The sequence below is a fragment of the Dipteris shenzhenensis genome, chromosome 3, assembly GCF_047967505.1.
Source record: "Dipteris shenzhenensis isolate YYH24624 ecotype China chromosome 3, Dip_SZ_1.0, whole genome shotgun sequence".
Taxonomy (NCBI): domain Eukaryota; kingdom Viridiplantae; phylum Streptophyta; class Polypodiopsida; order Gleicheniales; family Dipteridaceae; genus Dipteris; species Dipteris shenzhenensis.
The window spans coordinates 37,840,911-37,854,740 of record NC_141598.1 but is presented as its reverse complement, the minus strand read 5'-3'; the positions used below and the strand labels follow the sequence as shown (position 1 = coordinate 37,854,740).

The following is a 13,830-nucleotide window of genomic DNA, read 5'->3' as shown; positions in this document are numbered from 1 at the left end:
CACAGAGCAGAACGGTAATGCAAAAAAAAAAAGATAAGGTTAACTAAGGTCCCTCATTAACAACTAACACTAACTTAAACACTAACACATCTACACAAAGCTCGACCAACCTATGGGGCCCCTCCTAAGGAGGAGGTGATGTCGGGATGCAATATCTACTAATGAGAACATATGCAAGAGAAAGTTGACTGCCTACCCTACCAATGCCCGCTATAGCTCGCTCAAAGAATCAAATATTGCGGCTAACTATGTGCACGGTTGTGAAGCCCATGCACGTTCCAATTACGATGGGGCTATAGAGAGCAAGGCTAGCCTATGAATGGGAACCTGCTCTGAGAAATCGGACTTCTGTGACCTCTAACAAGGTTTGGAGGGAGATTAATCCATGTCCGTGCGACGGCATACAAAAGTCGCAACAACTAGCTCAATCCTTACCTTTTGTGCCCAATACATCATGAAAGAAATGTCTACTTTAAATTATATCGACACCCTACTGAAGTGCCAATAATGAGGTTGAGTGAGTGCGACCTCTAGTGGCAGGCGAATCTTAAAGCATGGATAGTTAGTTCCAGAGGCATGGGATATGAATATAGGATTTCTAGATACTTGAGTGAAAGCGCATGGACCGAGATTTTATGACAAATGTGATACATGAGAGTTTTTATGACAATATAAAAAACATAAAATTTGTGATAGACATGACAGGAAATCAATCCAATTAACTGCTAACTGATACCATAAACCCACCTAGATGCTCCTTTATATGCTAGGATCTAAAGGCAACTTTGTGGGTGTAAGATGGTGAGGGCATCAAGCCCTATATCTGGCCTAGCAAGAGGCGACTAGAGAGTAGCAACATCAGAGCCAAGCTAGGATCAGGGAAGGCAGGAGGGGCCAGGCCTCGCAATAGTATGGAGGGCATTTGCCCTTGTTTTGAAGACCTACAAAGTTGGTGGGTATAGAATGGAAGTTGACCTAGAATGTAGTTCAAAGGACCTAAAAGTTAACTAGCTGCATGATAATTGTGGAATGGGGTCTCATCTAGTGGGACCAATCACATGGAATCAAGTATTTTAAGGGATGAGGTTGCCATGTACGTAAGAGACATGTGGAGTTGGTTGGCCCCTAAACTCAAGTGCTTGCACATGGCCATTTGGCATACATTAAATAGAGGCATGTTTAAAGACAAAGTAAATACCCTTTGCACATTGTACATCAATGTTGTGACTCAAACCTACTACAAACCTAGGAACAAAAATGACGCGCATTGTTGGCCAATATTATAGGAGATTACTTAATATCCTTTGCCCATTGTGCATCAATGTTGTCAATGTAACCTACTACAAAAGCTATTGAACAAAAATGATGTGCATTGGCGCATTAGCAGAGGCTTCCTCGCTCATCAACAAAAATGATGTGCATTGGTGCATTAGCAGTGACTAATGGTCCAAAGGGTTCAAAAGGGTGGCATTTCCATGAAGATTACGGATATAGAGATCAAGAGAGAAAGGCTAATAAAAAGCGAGAGCACGCATCTTGATAAGACAAAATGATGCCCATGCAGGGCTGGATGGCTAACGTGGGTATGGTATTGGGTTGGGAACGTAATATAGACATGGCAGATTAGGGGGTTTCTTGATTCATCCTTTCTTCCACTATCACCCTTTGCTCATTCATCAATGTGCATCCCTAAAGTGAGCTGCGAGAGAGGGGATTACAACATGTTATGTATCCCCACAGACATTGGATTATATTAGGACAATCTCTAGGGACATATCTTACCTTCCTTAGCACTCCACAAGGACATCTAGAGGTGCATGTAGCTAGGAGAGGTTTTGCTCATATGGGACTTCAATGCCAAGACCAACGACGTGTGTGTGTGTGTGTAAAAATAGCAAGAGATTATGTCCCCCTATACATTGATACATACATTTAAGTATTTGCATGTGGCATTTTAGTTTAGTTCATTTCTTCTTATTTCTTGTCATAAATATGTAGAATCTTCCACTATACAAGATTGTAAGACTGGATACATGGCTTAAGTGTACTAAATGTATGAGAATGCTTGAGGGGTAGATTTATATTTAAAGCCTCTATTGACTGGCAAGTTCTTTGCATTGTGATAACTTTCTAAATTTCTAAATGTATAGAAGTAGATAATGAAATTAAAGTTAGATTTTCACACACACACACACACACAACTAAGTGACTTACTGCATATTCACTACTCTAGCTCTATTCATTAATTTAGTTGAATTTTTACCTACTTTTCACGATCATAAACTGCGACTAAAGAAATACTTAAAATATCTAACAAGACACCTTCTACCAGGCCATTATAGAAAATTTCATTCTTTAATTTTGTGTCATTTTAATCATTTGATTCTTCTTGCTAAGAATCTACTTGTTGCTTATGTTTACCTATGTATGTAGTGTCCTTCCATGTCCTTGTTGAAGATAAAAGCATGAAGAGATATATCCCTATTATATGACTTGATGAGGGGTATACATAGTGCTGGTGATGGGCCTACCATAGGCTTCAGTTAGCCAAATGTACGTTGGATATAAGGCCATAAGTCTTCTTGATTGCACAAGTCTTCTTTTGGTGCTTAATTCTATAGATCTAGCCAAATTTTTAAATTGTATATATAATATGTTGGCAAAAGTTTCCAAATATATTTATTTATTATATAAAACTTTGGTGAATTTTCATGGACTTTATTTATAAAAATTGAAGTACGACGGGCTATGGCAAGCTCCAAACTCAAACACAGTTTGCCTCGGTAGCTTGGCAAGCTGCAAGCAAAACGGAACTCAAGCGAACTGTTTGGAGTAGCACTAAGGGGTGTGATAACCAACAGGGACAGAGCACAAATCAGCAAACTATGTGGGATTGAGAGAGAGAGAGAGAGAGAGAATAGTGCAGACTGCGCATTGGACGAAGAGAAAGAGAGAGAATAGTGCAGTGCGTGCAGTGCAAGAGCCTCCAAGAGTAAATGTAGCCACTTGGAGAGTCGACGATAGTAAATGAAGACCATGTGGCAAAGGTCCAAAGATGCACACTAAAGATCACAATATATTGCAGCAGAGTTGCCAAATCCTAGCAGAGGTGCAAATCAGGTGGCACGTGGCAAGTAGGGGAAATCCCACGTGGCAGGTAGGGGAAATGCCATGTGGAGAGAAAGCACGTGGACACACACACACAGTTCTATGTATACTCTTGCATACACATGCACACCCACATACACTTACACACATGCTTATTCACACTCACACACACACACACACACACACACACACACACACACACACGCACGCACGCACGCACGCACACACACACACACACATTCACACTCACACATACACACTACACACACACACATTCTCACACACACATACACACTACACACACACACACACACATTCTCACACACACACATACACACGCTCACATCATCATCATACTTGCGGTTACCTTAATAATTCATTTTTACAATGCTTGTAGCCCTTTATTTTCTAATATGAGTATTGATGACTCATACCCACACTTATAGCATGGTGTTCAATTTATTGTTCATGCAAGGTACCACTAATTTGGGAGAAGAATGATCTACTGAGAGGTCATACATGGAGAAGGGTTGCCTTCTACATGATTTATGCATGGAGATTTTATTACATTTGCTTTGGCTTAGTATGGATTGTTTCTTTTTTATGAATGGCAGTGACATTAGATGCTTTAGTGGTGTGTTTTTATTACTTGTTTTGGTTTTGATTTGTAATACATCTATGGGGTAGTACACATGGACATTTAAAGCAATAACAACATTATGGTCTCTCTACCTTTATGGTGGACTTCTTATGTATTAAAATGCATCTTGTGTCTATTCCACTACTACAAATTTTCCCTGGAGATTCGTCAAAGATATTAGAAGCTACAATTGGGGATCCCTCCAATAATATTATGAAGATCTCCTCTCTTTGTACTATGCTTCACAAAGCTAATATGTATATTTTAAACTCATAATTAGTTGTCTTGCCTTGTGTACTTGATTGTATTAGGTGTCTTGCCTTGGCAATTGGATCCGCTTGATATGTTCACTTCTCTAATTGTATGGAATTTTCTTGATAAAGTGATAATTATTTTGACTTTGTATGAGTTGTCCCAAGGTGAATAACATAATAGGTGCAATGTCCACAAGCAGGGTGGCCTATCACATGTCGTGGATTAACATTCATTTATATAAATATACAATATAGAATGAATTTTGACGTATAATGTCATAATTGGTTTGGGGTGATGGCACCATGGTTATTTATAATTATATTTGCTAGAAAACTTGTGGTAGTTATCTTATGAAAGGGAGAATAGATATCTTGCATTGCATGATGGGTAATTGACGAGAGAAAGCAAGTGCAATGCAAAAGAATACCTTTATCTCCCCGACAAGGGTGCCAAAGATGTGTGGTCTCAACGATGACTCACGTGTCGTGGGGATTTTTAAGGAATGCCGATGGAGCCTCCACTCCAAGCTACTCCTTGTGAGAGCAGCAAAACACAAGCCATCCACAAGTGTCACTCAAGCAACTCCTGGATTGTTGCAATGTGTTTCCACGAGAGAAAGAGGGAAAGGGGAGATGGGAGAAGAGAGGGAGAAGGAGAGGAGAAGAGGAGAATGAATGGGGATGGAGTGGCAAACACAAAGGCACTACAAAGGAAACAAGAGAACACCCAAAAACACTCTTGGAAGAGAAGAGGGAGCTTGTATTCCAAACTTGTGCATCGAACAATGAAGACCAAAGTCAACCATCTGGACTTTTATACAAGTCACCTTTTGAAGGGAGGGCCAACCCTATTCCTTATACCACTCTCTCTCATCTCTCTTTTACTACAACCACTTGGGCCCATATGGCGCCAAGGCATATGCTGATTCTCTCAACCTCCTCTTTGTCTTCAAATGGCTCTTGTGTTATCCATATACAGGATCCAAATGGCTCTTGTGCTATCCTTGCCAATTTGGAAGATCCTAGCGACTGCCTCGGTCCTAAGCCATTTGAGGCTCAAAACCCGTAGGACTACCTCAATCCTAAGCCATTTGCGGCTCAAAACCCGTAGGGCCAGATCTGTCAACATGCTCAATGGCTGTTAACAATTACAAAACAATTGTGTTTCAAAATGGCTTGAATCTAGGTATTGCAGTAGGCACTTCATTCCACCTTGATATTGCACCAGGCACTTCATTCCATATTCTAGCATAGTCTAGAATTAGTGAGATGTTGCACCATGACGAGGGTTTTTGGTTTTCCACTAGAATAGTACTGGAAACAATATAGTGGTTTCAGGTCAAGAATTTCTTTCAAATTCCTAGCCACCAAGTGTGCCAACGTTACATGGATAAATATGCGTCTATATTTGGATCTTAATTAGTAATGTAAAATTGAGATAGTTATAGATATGAGGAGACACCATGAGTTGAGTGTAACTCCTAGTTTGCAATACGCCGTTGAGATTATATCTCAAAGAGATCAAAGAGAGATGTATGCTCTCAAAAGAGGTTCATATTCTAGATATAATGCAATGCTTACAGAGTTTATTATTTCCAACGATTTTGTATTGTGCATCTAGTTCTCTGTGTGTAACAGTCGACTATTTTGATTTTGTATATGTTGTACTTTGAATATGGTGTATTCACTATTTGGTTTAATATACTCCTATGAAGTATTTATGAACACATTGAGAGATCTTTTGCACAGCAACAATCACAACACGGAACATGAATAGTTTGTGTGTTGAATCCATACATTTAATGTTTAGTCTGGTGTATGATCTCTATTCCAAATATCGGAGTCCTAGAATCATGTAAACATGAATGACATAATCACTTACAAGTCACATTGACCACCAAATGCTACCATAATGTAATCGTTCATGTTCATCAAGGGACACTAACCAAGCATGTAAAGACCCTTCTTCTCCAATCTTTCCACTAAACTCTAATCTTAAACAACCATCTACTTATTAGCATGCCTTAGCACTATTTAAATGGGTATAATTTCCCCAGCACATGCCTATTTAGGAAAACCTACCTTCCAAACTCTTTGTCATTAATTCACCATTGATAGAGCACCTTATCTCAATGTTTCTTTTGAAGTTTTTCTATAAAACTATCATTTTATTTTTAAAACTTGCCTCCATTAAAATGTGCAGTACTCTGTAATATCTAACTTTATAGTGCATTTTATAATATTCCACCTTAGTTTCTCTCTTCTAGTATGTTAAAAAGTACTATAGTATGATATCTAGAATCCTTTACCACTATAGTATCTAACTAGCTTTTTCTTTTAATTTATTATATGTGAATAGTTATGGAGTTTGCTAATTAGCACCCCACATCCATAGCAACATTACATAGACTACATTTGTGGTTCTCTACTCACAAGAAGTCTCATATGAATACTGTAGTATTCTAGCTAGAACTCTTAGCTTTGGATTATCCTAGCTAGCACCCCATTATGGACAGTTGCATCATACTAATTAACAATGTTATTTCTTATTTGAATGCTAAAGAACTATCTAGACTATCACTAAAGTATGCTTGCTAGAACTCTTACAATTATGCCAACTACAACTAGATTATTGTTTTTCCTAACAAGATCCAGATTATACTAACTACCTATGGAGTATGCTAGTTAGCGACCATTATGCATACTGCTAGGCTTCTATGATAATTTTGCTACTTGTTACTGCAATATGCTAACTAGCATTCTACTTTGCTAACTAACACTCTTATATGCTAACTAGTACTCTTATATGCTAACTAGTATTTTAGTATAAATTTAGTATGCTACCTAGCATGGCAAATTGCTTGTGCATCACAATGATGTATTGTATTCAATACTTATGATGGAAAAATTTTGTATCACGCATTGTCTATCCTTTTTATTGATCTTATCATTAAAACCTGGTTTATCCGAGCATTGAAATGCTCTTCTTTTTTTCTTATGCGCTTCTTGATTTGTTAAAAAAGTCACTTTGTTGTATAGGATCTAACAACTTGCAACTAAAGGACCTGCCTTATGTAAACCAATTGATAAGATGCCGTAAATGGTGAATCTAGAAGGCTAGGTAGGTTTAAAAAGAGTGATGTAAACTTGAAAGGATTCAACATGTGCTTGTGAAATTGACACTTCTTTGCGATATGTGCACCCCTCTGGGGTGCGCCCCTTTGGAGAGGTAATCATCCTTGATTAAGAGCCTCTAGCAGAAACCATGAAGGTGGCAATGAACTTACAAGATGAAAGACGAGCTCTACTCCTTGACCTCCATTGGCTCGGGTTCAAGGTCATAGAGAGAATTTGGTGAACAACCTTCCTCCTTACAATAAGGACTTGTTAAAGCACCCGGTTACTAGTAGACATTGCCTATTTTGCAAAAAGATGCCCATCATTATTTAGGTTGGTGCAAACTATTCTCATGTGTACACATTGAGTAGTTTATTATAAACCTATAGCACCAAATAGCATAGGAAGAAAGACTACTTATATGCTTATTTTTGTGGATATATTCAAAGTAGGAGACGAACAGATGTCAAATGCAATGTTCGTTCATTGGGAGACTGAAAGAAAATTACAAGTCAAATCATAGTGGAGAAGCTAACCGCTCGCATCAAATGGAAGTATATGCAAAAGTGAAAAGTAAAAGAGATTAGGAGGCCTATTAGAGGCAAATGCAAGAAGTGGAGTTAGAGTAGAGCAAGACTCCTCAAAGAAACACAGAGGAAAAGAAATATTATGTTAAATGTAAGCATCCTTTTATAAAATGCAAGCCACCAATGTGGAACGCCCATAATCAGCTCTTTTGTAATGGGACAACCTCGTGTAATTCAAGACCTTGTTGACTTGGGCCAAAGAAGCAATCTCTTCTCAACCAGCCTCAAGAAAAAAATGGAAATGGAAAAGTTGCATAATCTCCTAAAACAAAATGGCCTGAAGATACACATTCTAGGAAAAAAAGTCGATTAAATCCTTTAGTAACATCCTAGATTTGCTAGAAAAATAACCGTAGCAACAACATACATAATATGAGATCTAAGGCAGTTGTTGCAAAACAACGCCCAATAACGGACCATCTAGAAAACACAATCTATTATAAAATAGCCTCTGAGAAAGAACCGACGAGATGAACTAATGGCCTTTAGTAAAAAAACCTCATACAGCTGAGGAGTAGCATTGGCTCCTCACAATCTGACAAAATAAGATAAGAACTTCCTACAAGTTGTCCATATGAACCTTCAAAAGGTGTTGATTGAAAAATGATAGAACAATAGTTATATATAAAAATCCTTTCAGTAATAGCTTGCTACAAAAAGAAAATGCAGGTTAAAATTTCTTTGGCAAGAATTCTACTATAACATAAGCAGTTTCTTTGGATGTAGTAAATCTACTTTTAAATGGCTGAAATAATTCCTCGTTAGTCACCAAGGGACAAAAAATCTCCTAGCAACTATGATGGACGAGGCGAGAAGGAGAGAGACGGTAACACCTTTAGCAATCTTAAGTAGTTGAACAAAAGTGGGCATCTCAAGGACAAGTTACGAATGAAAAGAGGTATAAAGAGACCCAGGAGCCCCAAGGCTTTAATACCACGTTGAAATGCAAGATGGTTAGTTCTCAATGGAGAAAGCTCACAAGGGATGGAGACAGTGACCTACAATTTAAAAAATAAGAAACAAACCCAAATAGGATTAGCTATCAGCCGGCTCAATGAAAGGCTACAATGTGATCCACAAACACCACACAAGTACCACCTATTTAATAGGAAACCAAGTCCACATCACCCAATGTAAATCCAATCCAATATCTCATCCTTCAATCACGCTATTGTACAAATCTCAATATCCTTAACCTCAAGATAAAGCAATGGTCCCTCTCAAGGACAAGAAGGAAATAGTTGCAAGCAAGGAAGCTAAAGATGCCAGCACAAGAAGGAGATTTCCCCACATGAAATTTGCCAAGTAGTTCCCTTTAGGGGTGGATCTGGTAGCTAAGTTGGGCTATTAAAAAGTATAACCCTAAGAGATACCAATTCATTATCCATAGTAAAGTGGCCTATAAACTCCTTGAGGTACATTCATAGATAGTATACCAGCTCAAGAAGATAAGGTTGTTGGGCCTAGTCGAGACACTAACTCCCCTATGTTCTAGATAAAGAAACAAGTGCCCAACTTTTTCCTCCATTTGACAAGAATGACATGGCAGCAATAAAGTCTTAGTCAAGGCTAATATAACATGATGTCTAGTAGCTAAAGGCCCTGCACATTCCAAAAGATGCTGAATGTGAACAATAGAAGAACTACACTGACCTGTGACCAAGCTTGTACGACAATTCAAGGGTAGCGATGACACGAGATGGTGTGATACTCAATGGCATCTTCAATCATAACACATGCCTCATTGCTCATTATCTGCAACTAGTGACCATCTATGCCAACAAGAGGTCACTGTGGTCGATTACTCAAAGAAATATTGGTGGGAGTGTCCAGGCTAAACACAAGCCTTCATAGATGTGAGCATATATATGGAAAGTCGTGATTGGTCTCGATAGTTTCACTCACGATTGGTCTCGATGGATGTGACAATGAGTGAAACTATCGAGACCAATCACGACTTTCCATATATATGCTCACATCTATGAAGGCTTGTGTTAAGCATGAAACTATCCCCAAAGAGATTACTTGTTCGTATTTCTTTTAGATTTTAAAGGACTGCTTAGAGATCAGAACAAACAGTTTGACCTGAGATCTGCCTTGGGCTGATCCGAGGACTGCCTAGCCCGAGCTATACGCCATGTTCCAAACCCTACTGTAGACAACAAATGAAGTTACCTCCTTCCAAAGGCACCCACAAATGGACGCTTAAAGCTGCTACCATGATGCTACTATTGAAGCTTAGAGCGGCTGAATGCCGCTGTTTGCTGAAGAAAATAATGACAGCAATGTGTCCCTTCAAAGGCCCTGCCCCCTCCACAAAGTTGAATTGTTTGCATGTCTGTAAGCTTCTCCGCATCCTGCACAGACCCAGGCTACACTAGACTGCCTCAACTGTATTGCAGCTGCTTGCAGCCCCCAATGCCTGCTCCAAACTGCCAATATGAAAAAGGCATAGATGAGATCGACATTTACAGCACCAAACGCTCCCTTCCGACACAGAAACAGGCCAAACTGCTTCTGGGGCCTTTTACTTGGAACCATCCTCTATGGTAAATGCACCTTTCAAGAATCTTTTTGAACGTCCTCAGCTTAATTTATTCATGTAGCCATCATTAAATACATCAGTCCACTGGTCATACTAAACCTTATGGGTGTTCACTTCAATACAATATCCTAGAACTTTGAAGCTTATGATCTAGATCTCAATATCACTGCCTACAGACCCTTATGTACTTTACACGTCCAATAACAGGCAGCCGTATAAATCTCTCTCTCTCTCACACACACACACACAAACACACATGCACACGCACATGCACATGCACATGCACATGCACATGCACACACACACACACACACACACACACACACACACACATTCTTCCACTCTGTTATCCAAAGACAATACAAGGAACACCTCTAAACTTTCAGATGTGCGACTCAATCCGATAAGAGCCCAGAACCAAACAAAGAAAAGGGAAGCACATGTCTTGAGATAAAGATGAAAATCTCCCTGTAAAAAGCTTCTGATAAAAGTGTACCTTCCGAAGCTACAAGGGAGAAGTGGCATGAAATTCCCAAGAAATGACTGACGTCCAACATGAGCACACTTTCTAATTGAGCTCTTCAAAGTGGGTAAGAAACAAGAAATGTACTGCCTGCGTGCCATGTATCTAGAGAACTCTTGCTCTGGAACAGTGGACTGAGTGGATGGATTGTATTCCCACCAGGAGAAGAATAATGCAAGTGGGGTCCTATCCAGTTCTAATATAATCAAAAGGCAAAAGTAGTCCGGTTTAGAAAACATATGGTATAGCCATGCTCATACACTCCGTAGACACTTTTCAAAACGCGTCGCCTGCTTGCAAACACAGCTCTCATTTCAGCACACATCTCCTCCACCAAATCCGCCAGAGCAGCTTAGATTCTGCTCTCCGGCAGTAAAAGCCTTCCCTGTTCCTGTAGTTCCAACCCTCTATAGTAACTTCATCCAGCTTAAAAGAAACAAACCCGTAGCGTTGGGCTCTCTGAGAGCAATTTAGGACCCAGGGTCAATACTACCAGAAGAGAGCTTTTGAGCCTGAGATGAGGCCTTCGTATCAGCAAGACTGAGGAAAAATTCAATCAAAACTGTCTCGTAGTCTGGCATCTTTGCATAGCCCGGAAAATAATTTATATCAATAATGTAATAATGATTTCCAGCTTTCACATCTCGGATGATGTCGAAGTTGAACAAGTGCAAACCTAGCGCTTTTCTGAGACCGGATGCAACGCTCAAGATGAAATTAGTAGAAGGAAGCTCAACCTCTGGAACATCTATATCGGCAGATGAAGCTGTATTTGAAATTTGGCTGAACGAGACAGGTCCTCCGGAGTTTTTGAGCTGATCTTCATCCACATCAGGAATTGATCTCCTACGCACGCACTGGACACGCTCATCAACAACATAAACTTTGAATATTAATCCACCATGATTTATGAACTCTTGAAGGACGAGAGGAGGTTTTAGCTTGGCGAGACTCTCAGCATTGAAAACAAGAGACATCGCGTGGGAGTTTGCGCTGCCATCTGCTACCAGGGGCTTGGCGATCAGGGGGAAGTTGAGGCGCGTAAGGACGTCAAGGTTGGTGCTGCTGCTGACGCTGTCGTCTAGCACGCATTGCTTGGGGGTGCCGACGGTATTGTGCTCTTCCGAGACCGGAAGATCGGCCACAACCTGGAGCATGGAGATGCGGTTGTGCAGGCGCTGGATGGCCTGGGGGGGGTCGACGATGAGGACATCGGGGTGGGAAACGGAGAAATCTGCGAGCTCCTGGTTCCAGGAGGAGCTAGGAGAGAGCTTATGGAGGATGGCATGGAAGGGACCTTGTTGGGAGAGGGGGGAGGAGGTGTCGATGGGGATGAGATCGATACCGCGAGATTTTGCGAGCTGGAGGAGGGAGGGTTGAAGGAAGCTGCGCTTCTTCTTCTCGAGGAGGGCGTAGCCGATTCGGAAGCTCCTATCGCTGGACATGGTGCTACTGCTGCTGCGCTCCTGATGATTTTTCCGTCTTCTTCCTCGCAAGCTAAGTTACTGGAACGAAGCTCGCAGATTCTTTCCTGCAAAAAATGATTTCGCTATCTTCCTCCTCGCATGCTATCAAGCTATCTACCGGAAGGAAGCTCGCAGATGATTCCTCCTGCAGTAGATGATTTCTCCGTCTTCTTCCTCGCAACGGAAGGAAGGTCGCGCAGATGATTCCTCCTCCTTCCTTCCTGCAGCAGCAGATGATTTCGCGGTCTTCTTCCCTCGCACCCCTTGAATGTGGTCCGCGAATCGTCCACAATACTACCGGAATTGCAAATACCAGAGGCGGGAGAGCATCAATGCGAGTGCGAATACCACAAGCAAAATGTTCCACCGAGGGCGAGTCACGTTTTTCCCCGAAGCAGAAAAACCACAAGATATGTCAATCTGTGTTGGAGGATGGAATGTGGAAGAAGACATGGTAGGGGAGCAGTGCCGGAAACCTAACTGGCACACGAATATGCTAACACCTCACACAGCACATGCCCTTGCCCTTTCCAAAAGTGTCTTCTTTTTTAGTACCACTCACTCTTTCTCTTCACACGACACGTTTCCAATTTACCCATCGCCTTTTCCTTCTTTTCCTTTTTTTGTGTTTCTCCCAGTCCGTTCGCTCCCACACTCCTTCCTTGCTCGACATTTGCATTTGAACGTGACAACAAGTTGATCCATTATTCATAAGGCCTGCCTTCTTAGATGTGGAGCATGGAATAGAGATGGAGAGTTGAGAGAGAGAGAGAGAGAGTGTGTGTGTGTGTTTGTAAAGCAAGAGAGAGACTCGGGATTACGTGGAAGTTAAACTCTAGTTGCATGTTGAATATGTCCAAATATGCGAGAAAATTTCTGGAAAATAAAAATCGTAATTTCAATTCTTGAAGATGAGTTTCATTACTAAGGCTACCTTTCAGGCAAGCCAAAAAACAAGGTGAAGTAACTTCAGTGGGCCTGCCAGAGATGGTGCACATGAAAATGGAAGCTAGGCGAGAGAAGAAGAAGAGGAGAGAGAGAGAGAGAGAGAGAGAGAGAGAGAGAGAAAGGTTTTAAAAAAATCGCTTCTCCAAGCAAGGCCATCGTTACTTAGGCTTCCACGTAACACATGGCAGGCCAAAAAATGCCCAACTTCTGGAACAAGGTGAATTGCATTCAATTTGCCTCCCCAAGGTCGGTTTGGTAGTGTGTTTGTTTTTCCAATGGTTGCTAACACTTATAGAGCACTGAGTGGTTGGACCAATATATGATGTTGGTCCCTCTCTTAGTGTCAATGTTGTTCTTGACATTGGTCTAAAGGTGGTCGATTGTGGATCCGTAGGTTGTTGGTCATGTGATGATTTGTTGCATGTTATGGTGCGCCATGAAGTCTTTCAGTTGGGTGGTGTTGTAAAGTAGCCACCCTAGGATGTGGACTACATGATATGGAGATGTGGATTGAGGATATCCACAAGGAGAGATGTGGATCAGAGGAACCCACATGTGTTGACTATTCAAAGGGCACTCTCTGTATAAGAGGCCTATCATGTATTGTTGATATAGCACATTGGAATAGATTGAGTGTTTCAT

The 13,830-nt window shown here is 40.8% G+C and overlaps 1 protein-coding gene across 1 annotated transcript; it reads right to left on the bottom strand.

The window, feature by feature from the left end:
* Positions 1-10,016: 10,016 nt before the first annotated feature.
* On the bottom strand, positions 10,017-12,749 carry ITPK1 (Inositol 1,3,4-trisphosphate 5/6-kinase family protein). The gene is made up of 2 exons (XM_087372577.1): positions 10,748-12,749; positions 10,017-10,138 (listed from the first exon to the last, which is right to left on the bottom strand). Exon 1 carries the CDS (start codon positions 12,217-12,219, stop codon positions 11,245-11,247), a length of 975 nt encoding a protein of 324 aa, XP_087228703.1. The 5' UTR covers positions 12,220-12,749; the 3' UTR covers positions 10,017-10,138; positions 10,748-11,244.
* Positions 12,750-13,830: the final 1,081 nt, after the last annotated feature.